The sequence below is a fragment of the Hirsutella rhossiliensis genome (genome assembly GCF_020360975.1).
Source record: "Hirsutella rhossiliensis strain HR02 chromosome Unknown scaffold00007, whole genome shotgun sequence".
NCBI lineage: Eukaryota > Fungi > Ascomycota > Sordariomycetes > Hypocreales > Ophiocordycipitaceae > Hirsutella > Hirsutella rhossiliensis.
Window position 1 is genome coordinate 3,604,652 of NW_025408673.1, and position 17,868 is coordinate 3,622,519.

Genomic DNA, 17,868 nt, shown 5'->3' on the forward strand with positions numbered 1-17,868 from the left:
CTTGGAAAGTCGTATCCTTGGGCTGGATAGGTCGGACCGTCGGTCCCTTTTCGAACGAACACCCGGGACACCGCCGGTCGCCGCCTTATCTCCCTGCCCGTCACCTTCAGGACCCATCTCCTGGGGCAAAACGGCCGATGAAGGGGTGGACTGTTAGAGCCCACTGCCCCTGGTCTCCACGTTCTGTAGGCAACACGAACCTCGGAAGCGGACTCGGTGACTGACGTTGCGCGGAATTTCCGCTGCTGACCAAATTACAGGACTTCCGTGCTCTGCTTGACCGCAAACCGCCTCGCGGCGGTCTTCTCGGCAGTGACTTTGCGATCGCCTCTGCATGCTTTCTCCATGCGGTTTCTTCGACCGCAGACTGCTTAGGCTGAATCAGCCGGAACGTTAATGCTTCATTCGCCACTGATCTGTATCTCCCGAACCGCCCCAACCTTGTCTCCCGTGCTCCGTGCCCCTTCTCGGAGTTGCCCTGTATCATCTCCGCACCCCGAAACAGGCACTCCCCCGTTCCTACCCTCTTCTCCATCCTCGACTGACAACGAACAGGCTCCACGGTGAGCGGCCGCCTCGCCTAGCTTCCCTGCAGGACTGTCCGCCATGCTACTGCCTCCTCGACGTCGACTAGCGTGGATTGGCAACAAGCTAGAAAGTTTTGGCTCCGGAGCACTTCCACTTGGATAATCTCGCTTCTTGGCGTACACTATTTCTTTCCGAGTGGGAAGCTTCCTAACGATCACTACTCTCATGGCCGTGGCGTTTCTTCCTTATAATGCTTGCCTATGGTACCGAAGCGATGCAATACTACTACCCTTTGTAATCCCCATTTACCCTCCCTATGTGCGTCCACCGTCCCGGCCCTCGGCTGGTCTCCACGTGCGACCTGCTACCCCAGCTTTGCCAAGGCGGCCCTTCCATCGCCGTGCTCTCTTTTGCGCACTCCAGCGAATCCTGGCTACTGCCGACCTCCGGCACATGGGGTGGCCGCGCCAACCGCCCGCCGCACACTTCCAACCATACTCTCCGGCCCTTCCAACGCCGTCCCACCCACCTTGCGCATCAGTTGCTCCATCAATATCTGCCACTCCACCTCGTCGAGCAACAGCCAAAAGGCTGCCGGCGATAACATGTCCACGGTGTCCCTCGTGCAACCGGACTACCCGGCTAGGTTTGCTCCCTCGCCACCACCAACGTCGCATCAACGGCCTTCATGCTAAAGCGACAGCCAGGATCCCCCTGCCTGTCCTCTTGTAGTCGCTAGCCACCGGAGTTTCGACTTGCAAACCCTCCTGGAGAGTTCTCGTGACCAACTCGCATCCTCCTCCTCAGGTCGTCCCCTATATCCGACTTCACCGTGTCCCAATAGTGGACTCGACACGGTCGGCACCCGCCTCGCTCAGCCGCACGCAATGCCCATCCAACTACCGACGACCGTCAAAGGGACCCCTGCAATACTACCATAACCTCTTTCTTTCCTTCACTCTCATTCGTTATTGTCGCCTTTGCTATCTACTCCATGCAACGATGACACCGAAGGGTACTGCTGGACTTTCTTTCTCCGCAGACTTACCCACACTAACCTTACTGTTCGCCGACCTCCAACTTCTCGCGACATAGTCATCACCCCTACTCAACTTCCAACCCCCGGCTCCCTACTTCACTCACGACCATAGAACCAGATGGTCGAGACTGTTCAAGAACCTCGCCAGCTCATTCCGCATACCCCGCTTCTGATCTATCACCTAGGTAGCATTCTCTGACTCTTAAGTCTCCCCGACCCTAGCCGCGAGCCCTCTTTCGAGCAGCAAGAAAACCTGCTTTATAGGATGCCCACCTCCACTCTGCGTAACCCCTCATTTACACTTCCACGGTGACTACATCTGCCATGTTCTCACGATGTCGGCCTCCCAGCTCAACGTCGATACCTCGTCCTCCCGCGGCAACCTCTTGACAGCCAGAAAAATGCTGGCGCCGACATGTCCATGATGGCCTTTGTCCAGCCCGGCTGCCCGGCTAGGTTCGCCTACCAGAATGAGCATCGTGTCAAAGGGCTCAACGCAGAAACCCTAGCGAGGTCTTCCTTCCCACGCCCTCATGGCTGTCGACTCCGGAGTATGCAGCAATCCGGTCAGATACTGGCAATCCATCGACCTGCATCTTCTTCAGCCTTAATATTTCCATATACAACCAACAGATAATCTCCTCGGAATGGACCGAACAATGGTTCTTCATGGTCGGCCGTGTTCATCCCTTTGCCCTGACGTGGGAAATCGAGCGACGTGATGGCTTGAGTCGGACGATGATAACATCACAGAATACACCGTCCCCGCGCTTATAGTCCGCGATCACAGCTACCAACCGTGAGTCTATGCTCCAAATCTCTCTGTCGCCACTGCCCTCCCTGACGATATCCATAGAATTGTCACTCGCACCCTCAGCTCGGTGGATACTTTCCCAACGATACAACCCATTGTCTCCTTCACGGGACCTGTCATCGGCTCCGGCCGCGACCTCCTGCATGGAAACTCGGCTGCGGCCCTTGACGACACCCAGCTGAGCTGCTGCGGCTTTGTCCAGCTCTCCACCTTTATTTGTCCTGGGATTCCCGGCAAACCCCTTCAAGGGCTTTCACCCTTCAAGTTTTCGTCATCTTCCCCATTCACGCTAATCCTTGGACCTCCCTATGCAAGAAGATGACCGAGAGGCGCGACAGCCAGTTCCAGTCGAACACTCTCTTCACCTGTACGGGCAAAATCGCCGGCTTACTGGATCACCAGATCATGAAACATGCCCCGGCTTTCGACCAAGACTATATCTTCATCGTCGTCCCCGACACGTGGACTTTCCACGACAAGGCCATGTCCGACCAGGCTTCTGCAACACAACTACTGCCGACGACACCCAAGAGCGCGGTCGGCAATCCCTCGGACTATAGCGTTGCGTTGGCCAGGTTTACCTCTACGAAGAAACCCAAGGCCGCCCAAAGCCCCGCCTCCCCCACGCCGCATGCTTCTGGCCCAGTCGATCCCCTTATGCTGGCATCAAGTCGGTCATTGCCCGATCCCTACCAAACCCCAACCAAGAGACCGCGACTTTCTCCCGAAACTTCCACCATAATCACCGACTGTGACGGTCAAGACTCCCAAATCCGATACCTCCTCCTTTCTGTCCCCGGAAGACCCCGCAGAGTCAGAGACGGACACCGAACAGGTCAATCACCAAGACACATCCGCCTCTGGCTCTATCAGACCTCCCGCGTCGATATCTTCCCGACCACTGCGCGCCCGACGTCCGCCCAAGAATATTCTCTAAACTTTAAAGCATCAAACGAAACAATACAACATGACAACATGTCTCATCATCCTCAAAATCAACTGCCAAAGGCTCGAATAGCACATTCTCTTCTCTTCTTGTTCTCCTTTTCATGAAGACGATCAAGTCAAAACTTCCCCAATATACTCCTTATTCTGTTTATACCTACGACTTATACCGGTAGCACATGTAAATTTTCCGAGCCTTCCACTCGCCCAGACATGCATTACCCACTCACATCTCTTCAACCCTGCCGTCTCTCCACGCCCTTTGAGTTTGCGCTTTTTAAACAAAATCTCCCTCCAGCGGCCTAGCCTGCCTCCCCGACGCTCTGTCTCGGTTTCACTCACGATAATGCTCTACGTCTCTCGCCGTGTCTCGTATCTCGACCTCACTCTTCTTCCTGTCTCCAATCTACTATCGCCAACTCTCTCTCTCTCTTCTGTAGCCAACTCTTCTCCGGTTCTCTTGTCGCCAAATTTCGTTCCGAAAGGCTTCTTTGCGCGAGCCGCGGCTGGCGAGCCTTCCTCTCGTTGAAGTTCAATTTCGTGGTCGCAGTCTCGGTGTGGGGGGAGTTTATCCGCCTCTGATTGGTCGAATGCCTTCAAGAATTCATGGTAGTGTTGTGGTACTTTTGTTGCAGGATCGATCAAAGTCTTGGGTTCGAGGGCTTTGTGAATGTCTTCGAGTGATGCCCTGAAAGGTACATATCGGCTGCTATTTTCCGGGAAGCTCGGAGTTCCTGTGTTTGTTGGTCCTTGGGGTTAAGGGAGGTGATTCCGTCCTGTAGCTGGAGCTCTCGGTTCATCTTGTCCATGTCTGTGAGTGCAGAGTCGAATCGGACCCGTCGGCGTGTTTTAGGTTCTACGAAGGTGGAGGCTTCTGTGATGACCCCAAGTTCAGCCAGCCTTTTGTCGATCTCATACAGTGATAATGAGAATACGTCGACGTCGCGGTTTTTGGTCAGCATGTGGAATGCGGCTGCGCCGACTCTTCGGGGGGATTGATGGGCGTGGCAGTATAGTCGTGGTTGCAGAACTTGACAAAGAGGGAGCTCCAGAAACAGGAAGTTGGTATTGTCCTTTCTCCATGCAGTATTTGCGGCAGTGATCAGAGTTGAAAGTGACCACATTCGTGCTCCAATTGACGATTGGGTTGTGATCTGTTAGCCAGGGTTTTCCAAGTATGACATTATACTTCCCAAGCTTCGTTACGTAAAAAAAGCATCTTCTCCTTGTGTCCCTTGATGTCCATGTTGAGCTTCACCACATGAGTGATGTCGCCAGCCGAGGAGGGTCTTCCATCGACTACGTTCAGCCGGCGACGGTTTCGTAATTCATAAAGCGTGAGTTTGTTGGTGTGCGCGAAGGATTCGTCTATAAACCCCTTTCCGGTGGCACCTGAGTCAAGCATTGCTTCGGTTTTAATCGGAGTGGAATTGTCTTCGATTAGGTTACAAGGCAGTAGCAAATGAGCTTGGTTGGTGTCCAGAGAAGAGAGCAGTAGATCGCCCTTTTTCTTGCGTCTCCTGCGGCGACTTCCGTCGGAGACTACACTTTCCGTCCTCCATGGTGCGGTGTCGCAATTGAGGAACGATGTTTGCCGAGCTGCACCAATGGCAGAGTCCATGCGTTGTGCAATAGGCTCTGCGTGCCGCTCTCTCTGCTTCCGTTTGGGGTCTACGACCAGAGGCGACATCTTTGGCCCCCCAGGTGATGACGCTCAAATCCATTGAATCCCCGCCGTTAGAGGTCGTCGATTGTGGCGTGGTGGAGGGTTGTAAGGTTGCTTTGTGATTTGCTGAGTTGTCGGTGTTTTTCTTGAAGTAATTGGCATTGACTTGACGGCATTCGTTATCGCAGATACGGACAAGGTCCATAAATTGACTAAGTTCGGTAGGTGTATCTTTGCCCTTAGTGAGAGAAAGTCTCCAGATAACGTTGTCGTGGAGGGCACGTCGGAGGTGAGCAATGAGCGCCCCACTATCCCAGTCGGTGAGCTTGGCGACGGCATACCATTCGGGGAGGAATGTCGTAAGGGATCTATGGCCTTGTTTCATGTCAAAGATTTTGAGTTGGGCGGTAGCTTTAGCGTCAATATCCCCGAAGGCTGACTGAAGGGTGCTTTTATGGCATTGACATCGTCGAAGAGAACCACCCCATCTTTAATGTTGTAGCGGACTTGGTCATGTGCTTTGCCTTTAAGGCATGAGACGACATATCCCATACGTTGAGGTTCCGAGTTCCACCAATCTTTATTCATTTCGAGCTTCAACTCGAGGTGCTGGAGGAAATTCGGCAGAAGCGTGGGGTCCTCTCCGGTGAAGGCCTCAGGATCAGGGTGTTCTGGTGTGCGGTGTGAAGCTCCCTTGACTGAATGATCTTTAGGTATGCTTCATTTTCTGCCATAAGACGGGCGATCGTTGCGTCTCCATCACTTTTAGAAATGAGCGTGTTTTCTAGGCGGGTTTGGAGGTCCTCCATGTCCCTTATTGTCGTCGTGGTCGAGGCACGTAGTGAATCGATTACCGCTTGCATACTGTATGCGGCATTGCATACGAGGAAGACTTCTTTCATGAGACCGGCTGGGTTAGCAACAAAGGCATTTCGGAACGTTTCATTGGTATTGCTGGCGTTGAGGAGGGGGCAGGGGGGCACTCGATCGACGGGTGTGGGGGCAGCGGTAGCCATTGGGTTGTTGACGGTGTGGTGGTTGAGGTGAGAATTTGGTTGCAGGGTGTTTTGGTGAGGTTTGAAAGCGACAAGTGCGGTTTAGAACTATCGAAATCAATAGTCACGTCGCGGACGGTGATCTATTGAGGAGGGGTAGTTGGTAGACAATATGTGACGGTACAAGTGCACGAACAAGGTCGGGTGCGACTTGGGTAAGGTGATTGTCTACGAAGAGAGAAGGAGGTTCCTAAGGAAGACTCTGACTTTCGCTATTTACATGAATCAAAGTGAGACATTTCATAAAGTATGAAAGTCACATGATCGTTCCCTCACAGGTTGTGAGTGGCGACCACACGGGTGTCCTCAATGGGGACAGCCGGGGTGACAGATGGCGTTGGCTCTAGGAGTTCAGACGAACGGGCTTGCTGGTGTTGTTGGAGTTCCAGGGCAATAAAACGTTCTTCAAACTGGGTGTTTCTTCGGGAACTCTCTTCTCTCAGACTTCGTATCTCGGCAACCAGGGCGCTGAGGACGTCCGGCTGCATGTTGTTGTTATCTTCGGCCATCGCGACTTCGCTGAACGCTAATAGTTCGACGGGACTCAGTTTGGTGTCTTCAGTGTCTTCGGTGTCTTCAGTGTCTTCAATGTCTTCAGTGATCTTGATAGTATGTGAAAGGCCTCTAGTGAGTTGATACAACTAACTAGTCCCTATGCTGTTTACTATCAAGATAGAGAAGAAAGAAAGAAAGAAAGAGAATCTACTACATGAGAGCACAATAGTATTTTATAGCTTCGAGCCAATGGAAGGTTCTAGAAGCTAGGCGGCGCAGCCGCCGTTAAAGCGGCTTGCCCGTTACAGATCCCTTCAAACCATTCATGAATGGCCTGAATTGGCCCAAACCCAACTTGAATCGCGAAAATTGGAGCTTGAAGATTTTGAATCGAGATCCCAAAAATTCAATTCATTTGATTCATCCTTCATTCAAAATCTTCAAAAAATTCACCTTCGTATATCACCCCTATCCACGGTCGGCCCTGATGGTACCCGCAACGAACCCTTCGACTCCCAATGCTTTGTTGGCAAAAACTGGATATCCCGTTTTATTAAACGCAAGGGATATCATATTATGAAGCAAAAGGTACTCGATAACCAACGCAAGCTTGCCGAATCAGTCCCGCACGTTACCGAGTACTTCAAGAAGCTCCACGAGACGATTGCCTCGTACGGGATTAACCCGGCTGATATCTGGAATATGGACGAGACGGGCTTCCGTATTGGTATTGGCAGGGACCAAGTTGTCGTCACGAAATCAAGGCGATCGCAATACTTTGGTATTGAGGAAAACAGGGAGTCGGCAACAGCCGTTGAAGCGATTTCTGCCGATGGTCGATACATCCCTGCGTTTTTGATCCTATCCGGCAAGGTCCACCTCGAACAGTGGTACGACATCAAGGAGCTAGATGGCGATACCCTTATTGGTGTTACGGAAACGGGATTTACGAACGATCAGCTCAATCTAGCGTGGATTCAACATTTCGATAAGCATGCAAAGAGCAAAGGTGCTTGGAGGCTATTGCTCCTTGACGGCCACGGCTCCCACCATACCCTTGACCTTATCGAGTACGCTGAAGCCCATAATATTGTGCTCTTTGCATTGCCTCCGCATCTTACGCATCTCCTTCAACCGCTTGACGTCGTGGTATTTCAGCCGTATAAACATTACCACAGTCGGGCAGTCGATTTTGCTATTCGCAGTGGTGCGAGTAAAATCACCAAGCTGGAGTTCCTCGCTATGATCCAATCAATCCGCGTCAAAGCCTTCAAGGAGTCTACAATCCTCTCGGCATTCAAAAAAACAGGAATCCACCCATTCAATCCAAAGCCAATCCTCGAGAGACTCAAAGAGAGGTACGGGACCAGACGCCGCCGACAGAGCTACCTGCAGAGCCGTATTCATCCCCTTTGGTCCCCCCATACCGTACGGAAGTTTGAATCAGTTGGCCAACGTCTCCTTGAGTTTGACCCAATTGATGATATTGAGAAGGAGGTCTTCGTACATAACCTTCAACGCTACGTTAAAGGTGCAATCTCCCAAGGCCACGAGTTAAAGCAAACGATGGTCGATCTGTACAATACCAAGCTTGCCGAGCAGCAACGCCAAGGCCGGAAGAAATACAAGAACCGCCACCTTCAAAGCGGTGGAGTACTGACTGTAGACGAAGGGAGGGCTATTGCGAAGTCAAAGGAAGATATTCGCATTGCAAAAGCAGAAAAGTTGGTACTGGCGAAGCAAAAGAGGGAGAAAAGGGCGATTGAGCTCGAGGAGCGACGGGCAGCCCGGGCGGCTAAGAAAGCCGAAAAAGAAGCCCAACGATCAGCTTTATAAGCTACAAAGGTCAAAAATAGGTAGACTATTGCGGCCAGTATTCAATTATCGTATGCATCAATTTTTAACTTTTTTTGCCGTTTTATTATTAAATTAAGTTGGCGTTGAAGCCGTCAAGTGACACAGCCAGGTGGTTGACACAGACAGGTGGTGAGGACCCACTTTACGTGGGTCTGTGGGACGAGTAGCACCTCCCCTTGTACTCTTACTTTCTTGGCATTGACTTATTGCGAGCGTCTTTGACGAAACCCTCTGCCGACAAGCTGGGTAAAAGATGACCACGTCCCGTTGGCAAAGCTAGTTGCCGACCTTGGAGCTCTTGCTTCCGCCACTGGCGCTACCACCGCCAGAAGACTTGTAGGTAGAGCCGCCTTGGCCGTCGTTGTAGTAGGAGCTTCCGTTGGGGTTGGAGTAGTAGTATGAACCGTTGCTGTGTTGTCGACGTGTTAGTAGATCGCGGGATTGGGTTCAGAGGGTCAAGGCAAGGGAGACGTGCGAGTTGGAGTAGTGATAGGAGTTGCTGTTGGAAGCGCCGCTGCCGTAGTCACGAGAGCAGTAGTGGTTGCCCTGTTCCGCGTCAGTACGTCGATATCGTGCTCTGGGTGTTGCGGATATGGATGGGGGAGGAAAGGGGGCCCAACCTTGCTGTTGGTGCCAGAGCTCTTGTACTCGTAGGATGGCATGGCTGTGAGTTTCTAAGGATAGCTGCGTGGGATATTTCGAAGACGATTACACTTGACAGACAGGTTATAGCTGATTGAAGAGAGGGGAGACAAGGTGAGGGGGAAGGCGGACTCATATTACTCGTTGCCCGCCCCACTTAGATGGAACCAAGGCGAATCCCAATAAAGTGGGGCGGGCATTACCCGTGCCGCGCCGCGGCCAATACATGGGCGCATGTATTGGCCGCCGCCGTCCCTTCCAAGAAGTTACCCGCAGTGGCAGTACTTGGCACAGTTCGGCTACACACTGTAGTGAACTTGCTGCCTCGAGAGACCTGGATAACAAATGTGTCGCGGAGGCCACCCACAATAGGCCTAGGGCAGTATCTAGAGGAGGTTCTTTGGGAGACCGTGTCCACACGGTCACCTATTTCTGCGGGCACGGTGGACTCAAGTCCGACCTTTCTTCTATAGCCTCATATACATCTTTTCCTGAGACCCGCTAGTCAGTAGCGAGAAAATGTCAGCTCAACGATAGCCTCGCAGAAATTGGCGCCGTCGAGTACCGTAGGTCGAGTCGAAATTCTACCCCCGAGAACCGTAAGCCGAACCTATCGAGCCAAAATCCGCTTCCCAGCAAAGAAGCGCCAATACAACCCTCACCGCCATGCCCTTGACGAGACATACGCGGCCGGAACGAGACGATAACAAGACCTTCCGGGTCTTCCAGGCCAACGAGGCAAGATCCCGCCGACGCACGACTGCGCCCTCACACTCGACGACTCTGAGCAATACGGACGCAGTCCTTTTACAGGAGCGTTGGACAGAAGCAAAGAACTCCCATTGTGTCGTACCAGCCGCCAAAAGTGGAGGTGTAGGCCACCTCCGCTAGAGGCGACTGGTACCGTTGTATACGCAGATTCCGACAACACATTGCCTCACCAAAACCCCACCCGGCCTACGACACCTTCTCCTCGTTGACAGCCGGCCGGGATAGCAATAGTACCGAGCGGAGTCACGACATATGTCCCGCTGAAGTCTCAGACTGCAGCTGGCAGCTGCTCATGCCATTGCACGCCCAGAACGCTCTATATGCACAGAAGTTATAAACCCACCACATGCAGTAGTCCAGACACTACACAGACAGCCATATCTTTGCCGTGCCTCGACTCGGATAGAACACAACACACATAGCCGCCAAGTGCGTCGTGGCCAACCTATTTCCTCCCTTAACCTTGCTGACTCCGAGCAATTCGCCTGCTTGGTGATGGATGAGATCCACGGCGACCACGGGGGTAGTGTCGTCGAACTCTGTAGGGGTAATCGGCAGTGGTTTGCTCAGCTTGTCGTTATCGACGAACAAGGTGCGGAAGAAGGCTGTGTCCATTTGGAGCTGTCAGGTCTTAGCTTGTGTCCGATGGAAACAAGGTGGTGACTTGCATCTATCACTGTCCGATTAAGCGAGTACTTATTTAAAGCCAATGCTGCCTTAACGCGGTCTCCAATCTGCTTCTTGTCCATCGAGCAAGTGCCAACATTCTTGACGGCATTCTTGGATTTGGCTGTCGTACGAGCCTTCTTTGTCGGATTGTCCTGGTCGACCTCTACGGGTGAAGACGCATGCTGTTTATTGGTCACTGGCATGCGTCGATTGAGATTGCTTGTGATGATGTGACAGCGTACCTTTCGTGTTTCAACCATATCTTCCAACTTTTCAAGACGCAGAGTCGGAATACGGAAGGGAGAGAAGCGATCTGAAACATAAAGACAAAGGCGCGTTGGAGAAGGTGGAAGTAATGGTCTCATCAAAATCTCGCAGGTTTTGAAGCGCGCCACGCGCCACGCGTCACGGAAAATCTATTTACCGCCTAAGCAAGAACTTCCTTGTCGCCACGTGCCTAGATCTCACCACGTTTACGAAAAGGGACCTCATCAGTACCGCATTTACCACTCGACAGAAGCGTTACGTGAATTTGGCCGCCGGAGTCCGCTAACGTGCTCTCACGGCGACAGGTTGCCGTGACCCCTTCCTGGACCTGCATCCACTGTGCTTCAAAGCCATAAGGTAGCGACGTCGCAAGTTCACCACGACCTCGGAGCCTCCATTCAGCTCGAAGCCCTCCCGGTCTGGCCATGGTGACCAAGTCGCCTACCACCCGGAACTCGTCGCCGGCTTCCTTTTACGCGGCAAAGGACTCGGAGACGCAAGGGTCGGCAACATCCAGCAGTCCTGCCACTCCCTGTCCGTACAGTGAGGCGCGACAGCTGCCTCGCGAGCTCAAAGACCATTGCCAGATTTTTCTCGAAGAACAAATCCGTATAGGCACCCTTTTCCGTCTTTCTATTCGCGCGTTCTTTTATTCTCGGGGGAGACGGGACTGATTGAGGCTTTAGATACTTGTGCCATCAATTTGCTCAACAGCATGCTAGGCTCCGGCATTTCCCGGCAAGTTCCAACCAGCAAGACCGTGCCGGTGCCGCCCCCTAGCCATCTCGCACTTTTGGGCACGCTGGTTATTCATCCGTTGCATACGACTCGTGCAGACAAGCCGGATCACCTGATCGTGTCCTCCCTGGCGCTTAATTACTTGCGCAACGTCCTGACCATCGCTGGGCCCATCAACGCCGGATTCCGCGTCGCCTTCCAGTTCCACTCGACACCGAGATGGGCCCGCCAATCCGATCGTCCTGGCTCTGCCAGCGATAGCGACATGTCCGACGGCGGCTCGAACGGCGACCTGGATCAGTTGCGGGGTGCAATGGCAAATGAGGCGAGTGTTTGGAGCCGAGGCCAGGACTTGTGGTCCACGGTGGGCTGGGCTTTCAACACGGCGACAGTGCATCCTCACCGGTGGCGCTACTGGAAAGTGTGGCTCGGGTTCATGCTCGACGTCCTCGATGCCGACTGGGCCGAGAGGAAGACTTGATCAGGAGGCCCACGAAACCAGTGGCAAGCGCGGACACGAGTCCGTTGCGTGGCGCACGGAATCCATGATTTACATGTATATGAATCAGGACGGTCGTCAGACGGGACACAAGCGAATTATGAACGCGCTCTTTGCCGACGGGGGAAGCCAATCCTTATCTGCCTTCTTGGAGGTGTTCGAAAAGGAGCTAAGGGGGCCTAAGAAGGCGTCGAGAAAACGGAAATGGGAGCAAGCCCTCGACCTGAAAAGCGACAAGTTCGGCGACTACTTTGATGCTGATTCGATATCATCCAGTATTTCTGAGCCGCCAACGCCGGAAAAGCGCCGCGGCGCGAGCAGGGATGTCTCGTTTGGCTGTTCGAATCCCGGTCTAGTCGAATCAATACGTCTTCGACTGAGGTTCTTCAAGCTTCTCTCTGCTGCCACCTCGGTGCTTCGCTGGCGGTTGGACCTTAACCAGCTCCACGATGGCTTTGCGGCAGGCATCAAGCTGCTCCCTCTGCAGATGTTTGCTCTGTTTGTGTCACGACGAGAGAACCCACTGCTACCCGCATCATATGTCACCATTATCAAGAAGCTGTTCCATTTGCTGCTGCCTTCCCGGCACAAGGATCCTAGAAATGTGGATCCAGAAGGCCATGCCATGGGCAGCTTGAGCTTACCCATGCTGGAGCACTGCTACATTTCGTCGCCTGCCAATACGGTCGGGTTGGAGGACAACGCGAAGCTCTCTCTGGTGGTCGAGCAAGCGATGCAGCTGTTATGGGATTGCGAAATGATGAAGTGCACGGACAGCTTTGCCAAAGCAGCCTTGAGAGGCGTCGAGGCGCGAGAGGCAAAGGCGAAGAAGAGGGGAATGGGCAAGCGTCGCGCACATTCCGGCTCTATCGTGGCCCGGGATGTCTTGGCTGGCTCTGCCGAAAGAATCCGTATGTTGATACAGTTACTGGAGGCATCGGCTGACTCGGACAGTGAGAAGCAGCAAGCCTTGAACTCGACCACCGACTCAGTAGAAAATTGTATCGTAGTCAAATTGTAGCAAGTTCTACACAAAGCTATCTCACTTGGTCGGCGATCGCAATCGTAGCGCCGAAAGCGCGATTGACAGCCTGAACTATCTCGGTGTGAAAGGCCTCTAGTGAGTTGATACAACTAACTACCATGCTTACCCCCCCCCTTCTGCTCACCCCCCCCTTATGCTCCGCAAAAATGTTGCCGCTCCATACAAATTGGACCAACTTCACTTATACAGAATCTACTCAATTTTAAAGCTTTTGACGAACAGAAAAGGGTCGTCGGCACAAAGATCAAAGAGTCGTGGTCCTTCTCCGTCATCTTTAGTGTCGCGCTTTCGCTTAGCCGAGCTGGATGGCTTGTGCCGGCCAGTGAGACTGTTTAATAGGGCCATTCTCGATGCCGTGTATGGTGGGACTAGCTCAGCAGAGGTCCAGAAAGAAGAACTATTGAATCCGTTTGGTAGAGGTGGGCAAATTGTCGAATGGAAGAAAAAACAGGTTACGCGTCTTGGAGCACAGACCATCTCGGATACGGATACGGATTTTATTTCACCCGCAGAGAAGTCCCTTGGCAAGTACTCGACACTTCGGCACGGAATAGCAGGCTGCCCGAGTGGCTAGAGGGCGCGCAATTTCTTCCCACATCGTCAACCTCAACTTCATCTCATCCTACACTGCGTCTGCAGCCCGACGTGGCCATGCGCGATTGTGCTGATTGCGGCCGCAATCTCCCTCGTACTTCCTTTACGGCAAATCAATATTCCAAGGGTCCCGGCGTGTCGCGATGCGTGAGTTGCGTCCATGGCCATCACTCCGACGCCCAGTCCGCGAGGCAGCTCGATAGCGGCAGATACAACAAGTCCGGCAGAAGTTCCATTCCATATGATGAACTAGAGAATCCTTTTGCCGAAGGGGCTTTCCGCTGGGTAGCCCAGGCCCCAGGGGGAATACACGTCAGGTCCTCGTCAAGGCGAAGCGTGTGTTGTTAAGTGGTTTAAGACGGGCGCAGTCTTCTCTAACGACTACTTCACTCTCGACATCAAGGCTGTCGATAAGGCCCTAGAGATTGTCAATATGTTCAACCAATTAAGAATCGTCAACAAAGCCGTTAAGATCAACGTACCCCAGGTATGGCGATTTGAGGACGATGGCAGTTCCGACGAGTGGTCAGGTCAAAGACATCTTTGCGAGCCTTTTATCCAAGACTACCAAAAGTTCAACAGCAATAGCGGATGGAGCGACGACTCGGATGCATGGGCCGAGGTTATGCAAGCCCTTAGTCACTTTAGCTACCACCTCTCGGGCGGCAACTACGTTCTATGCGACCTCCAAGGCGGCATATACCAACACGAGGTCGTCCTCTCGGACCCCGTTATTCTGTCCCGGAACCGGGAGTACGGTGTAACTGATCTTGGCTCCGATGGTATCAGCTCCTTCTTCAGTCAGCATAACTGCAACCAATTCTGTCGCCCCAACTGGACTCAGCCTGCTAACCCAATTCAATACTTTCGTCCCGTCGCCGGTACTACTATGATTGGACGGTCGGTGCCTACACGCCATTCCCGACCTGCAAGAACGAGGTTCTATGGCTAGTGTCCAGGACTCCTACTACTGCTGTAGGGACAGGATGTCATGTATTTCATCAAAATACGCCCCTACCATCTGTGCTCGGTTCAGCCAGTAACCTTCCCTTATTCCGCATGCATGAGCCCAAACAGTGGAGGCATAGTCCATAGCAGGCGCAACCGCAGCCGTGAACTGTCTGGCCACCCTGGGCGACAACGCACGCAACAGCGTGTTGAGGACAACGAAAGGCCACGCCTTATGGCGGGCAAAACGTCCATCACGCCATCTCATCGCATGGCCAAGGTAGTCCTGGTACGTGATGCTCCGTAAGCGAGGCTCCACGAAGTCGGCCTTGCCGTCAGGGTAGAGGGTGGGGAACGCGAGCGTTAACAGCGGCTGGGAACGGTTGAACTCGTTGATAGGGGTCCTGCGAATGGAAGGCAATGGCATCTGGTGGTGAGCCTGCGCGCTACGCGGCATGTACTCCAGATCAGTCACACGTTCAGGGTCAAGGGTACCGTTGAGAGATCTGGACTGCAAAGCGTTCAATTCGGTATCGGTAGCCTGCAAATTCGATATCGCTGATGCGTCGGCATCGCTAGGATCCTCATCCACAGCCTCCTCAACAGGGCCTTGGGGGACCTCGCCGTCAGGTGTGTCAGCCACTTGGCTTGCAATGGAACCAGCTATGCTGCCATCAAGAGGAAGCCGTTGCAGGCGATCCTGGCTCACGACAATATCGCGATAGCCCGGGTGGTGGGACTGTAGGTAATGCAGCCTGGTCAATAGGCATGAACGGCGTACCCGGAAATCGCGAGCAAACTGTTGCTGGAAGCGAGGGTCGCCTTCCATATTAGGAGGCCGTAGTAGCACGATATCTAGCTCCTCCGGTAGCACTGGGAGCTCTTCAAATAGCCTACCAACGTTGCGAAGAAAGTGGACAACGTGGCCGCGATATTTGTATTGAGCGCCACGCACTTGTAGGACCTTGACATGTACGTGAACCCGAGCAATGAGCATCTCCTCGACCATCGTTAGATCAGGTAGATTGCCGGGGACTTCCCCGAAGTCAAGGTTATTCGCAGCGCTAAAGAAGTAGGGCTCGTTAGGGGCTTTCTTCCTGTCTCGACCAATGCAGCGACTGCAGATTTTTAAGCGATTTCGCTTCATATCAAACCAACGCCGGATGGACGGACAACCATATCGCTATTGAGTGGCTTGAGAGGGTCTATTTGCCCCAGACGCGACCAGCCGATGCCTCAGATGCTAGACTGATCATATTAGATGGACATGGAAGTCATGCAACGGTGCGTTTCTTTATCCACCTCTGTAGGAATTACTGTTAACCGGGACCAGGATGCATGGATGGCCACATGCTTTTTGAACAACGTTTATTGCTGTTACCTTCCTGCCCACTGCTCTCATGGCCTCCAGAGTCGCGCGTGGAAGCTGGGACGAGCTCAGCTCAAAATTCGCGGGGGGATGGCGGACTACCCATCTTTTCAGCCAGGTTATGTATGACTCAAGCGCTTTATACAGCGGCATAGAGAACTCTTCCACCGTCGAAGAGCAGCAGCGCGAGACATCAAACGGAAGGCTATGCAAGATCGCATCCACGTTGAGGCTTTTTTTCGCGGCTGGTCTCAAACGATCGAGAAAGACGAGATTCTCCTAAGAACACCTGGAATTTCGACGAGACAGGCTTCATGGTGGGATATCTACATAAAGGCACATTTATTTGGACCTTCCGCGAGATTGATACCCTATTTTATCTGACGCTCACGATACAGTGTCGGTCACAGCGATTGAGGCTATTTCTGCAGCTGGGAGTTGCATTCCTTCGTTTGTGATACTCCTGGAGTCCAAATTCCTGCCCGTTGGGTTACCAACAGCCTTGACGACGATACCATCATTTCAACCAGCCAAAGGGGTATATTAACGATGTCATCGCGATTGAATGGATCAAACACTTCGAGAAACACACGAGACCGGTTGATCCACTTCAGAAGCGGCTTCTACTATGGATAGCTGTGATAATCACTATACAGAAGAGATGGTTCACTTCTGCTTCGATCACAACATTAAGGTCTTCCCAATGCCTCCCCATCTTACACATCAGCTTCAACCTCTTGATGTCGGCGTTTTTAGGTCATACAAACACTGGCATCAACAAGTTCTACATCGTGAGATTGCTGACGGGGCATATGACTTTAACAAGTCCGATTTTCTATATCATCTCCAAGAGGTCCGCACTCGCACCTTCAAAAAGCACACAATTCTCTCATCTTGGCAAAAATGTGGCCTCTTCCCATTCAATCCCGGGATCGTGCTCTCCCAGCTTCAAGACACGCTCGTCGCTCACAGAAGAAGTGGCCATTAAGGACCTGCCGGGCTCGATCGAAAGCGAGCCTCAGGGCGGGCCTCAGGCAGCAAGACCATCAACACCATCGCCACACACGCCGCCCTCGATTCAACGATTCAACTGGAACAATGTTTCAACGCCGAGACTCAACCTCTCTACGATTCAGAGGTATCACGCCTACGTACAGCTTCGTCTAGCCACATCAGTTGACTCCCACATGCCGTTGACTCCCTCCGTCACATACGTCTATGAGAAGGCGCGGAAAGCCGACAAAACCCTCGCTCTCAACGGCATCACCGCAACGGCCGAGATGACGAAGATAAAAGAGAAACAAGCCAAGCGCTCCAGTCTCCAGCAACAGACAACTATTGTAGCGAGATACGGCCCATTAAGCGTCGGTGACGCTAGAATTCGAGTCGCCCGAGACGAATACAATGACAAGCGGCACAAGAAGAGGAGGCACAGAGAGTCAGGAATAAGGAGGTTCGCGACGAAGCTGGCTATATACGCCGCTGGCTTCGCAAGGTACGCTTCAACGTCAGGATTAGCATCACAGAGGCGAAGATTCGAGACATCAGAGGTCTCTGGGCCAAGGGCGACAAGCGCGCACACCTCAATTGCAATGAGTGGATGTGCGCAAGCTACAGGATTCTCCGCGAGCTACACAACCGCGGCGTAGGGCAAAGCAAGGCGATCATGTGGCCGGAGTACTATGATCGCGAGATTGTAAAGGAAGCAGCCGAATTAGTGGTGATGGAGGCAAATAAGCGTGCTATTTGCCGTCAGACGTTCTCCTTGGAAGCTGACGGCATCGAGATGCGATAAAGAGGAATCATAAGACGCGCTCGAGGCTGGGAAGGAAGAAGAAATCGAATAGAGCTCAATTCGATGCCAAAACACCAAAAACACCTCAAAGGCAGTATGGTGATGCAATTGCATTGCTGTGACTAGCTTGCA

General features: G+C 52.8%; 5 protein-coding genes across 5 annotated transcripts; 2 read left to right on the top strand and 3 right to left on the bottom strand.

Annotated features, from left to right (window-relative positions):
- Positions 1 to 6,319: 6,319 nt before the first annotated feature.
- Positions 6,320 to 6,556, bottom strand: HRG_07189 (uncharacterized protein; the record flags this gene model as incomplete). Its single annotated transcript, XM_044865660.1, has 1 exon — positions 6,320 to 6,556. One exon carries the CDS (start codon positions 6,554 to 6,556, stop codon positions 6,320 to 6,322), a length of 237 nt encoding a protein of 78 aa, XP_044719622.1.
- A 2,119-nt stretch (positions 6,557 to 8,675) lies between these two features.
- Positions 8,676 to 9,061, bottom strand: HRG_07190 (uncharacterized protein; the record flags this gene model as incomplete). The annotated part of the gene is made up of 3 exons (XM_044865661.1): positions 8,676 to 8,808; positions 8,875 to 8,945; positions 9,020 to 9,061. 3 exons carry the CDS (start codon positions 9,059 to 9,061, stop codon positions 8,676 to 8,678), a joined length of 246 nt encoding a protein of 81 aa, XP_044719623.1.
- Positions 9,062 to 11,173: 2,112 nt separating this feature from the next.
- HRG_07191 (major facilitator superfamily transporter) lies at positions 11,174 to 13,006 on the top strand (the record flags this gene model as incomplete). Its single annotated transcript, XM_044865662.1, has 3 exons — positions 11,174 to 11,357; positions 11,435 to 11,949; positions 11,996 to 13,006. The coding sequence occupies 3 exons, from the start codon at positions 11,174 to 11,176 to the stop codon at positions 13,004 to 13,006; spliced, it is 1,710 nt and encodes a 569-aa protein (XP_044719624.1).
- A 1,632-nt stretch (positions 13,007 to 14,638) lies between these two features.
- On the bottom strand, positions 14,639 to 15,581 carry HRG_07192 (ATP-dependent DNA helicase PIF1; the record flags this gene model as incomplete). Its single annotated transcript, XM_044865663.1, has 3 exons — positions 14,639 to 14,650; positions 14,700 to 15,311; positions 15,354 to 15,581. 3 exons carry the CDS (start codon positions 15,579 to 15,581, stop codon positions 14,639 to 14,641), a joined length of 852 nt encoding a protein of 283 aa, XP_044719625.1.
- A 988-nt stretch (positions 15,582 to 16,569) lies between these two features.
- Positions 16,570 to 17,736, top strand: HRG_07193 (DDE superfamily endonuclease domain-containing protein; the record flags this gene model as incomplete). The annotated part of the gene is made up of 3 exons (XM_044865664.1): positions 16,570 to 16,766; positions 16,888 to 17,309; positions 17,363 to 17,736. 3 exons carry the CDS (start codon positions 16,570 to 16,572, stop codon positions 17,734 to 17,736), a joined length of 993 nt encoding a protein of 330 aa, XP_044719626.1.
- Positions 17,737 to 17,868: the final 132 nt, after the last annotated feature.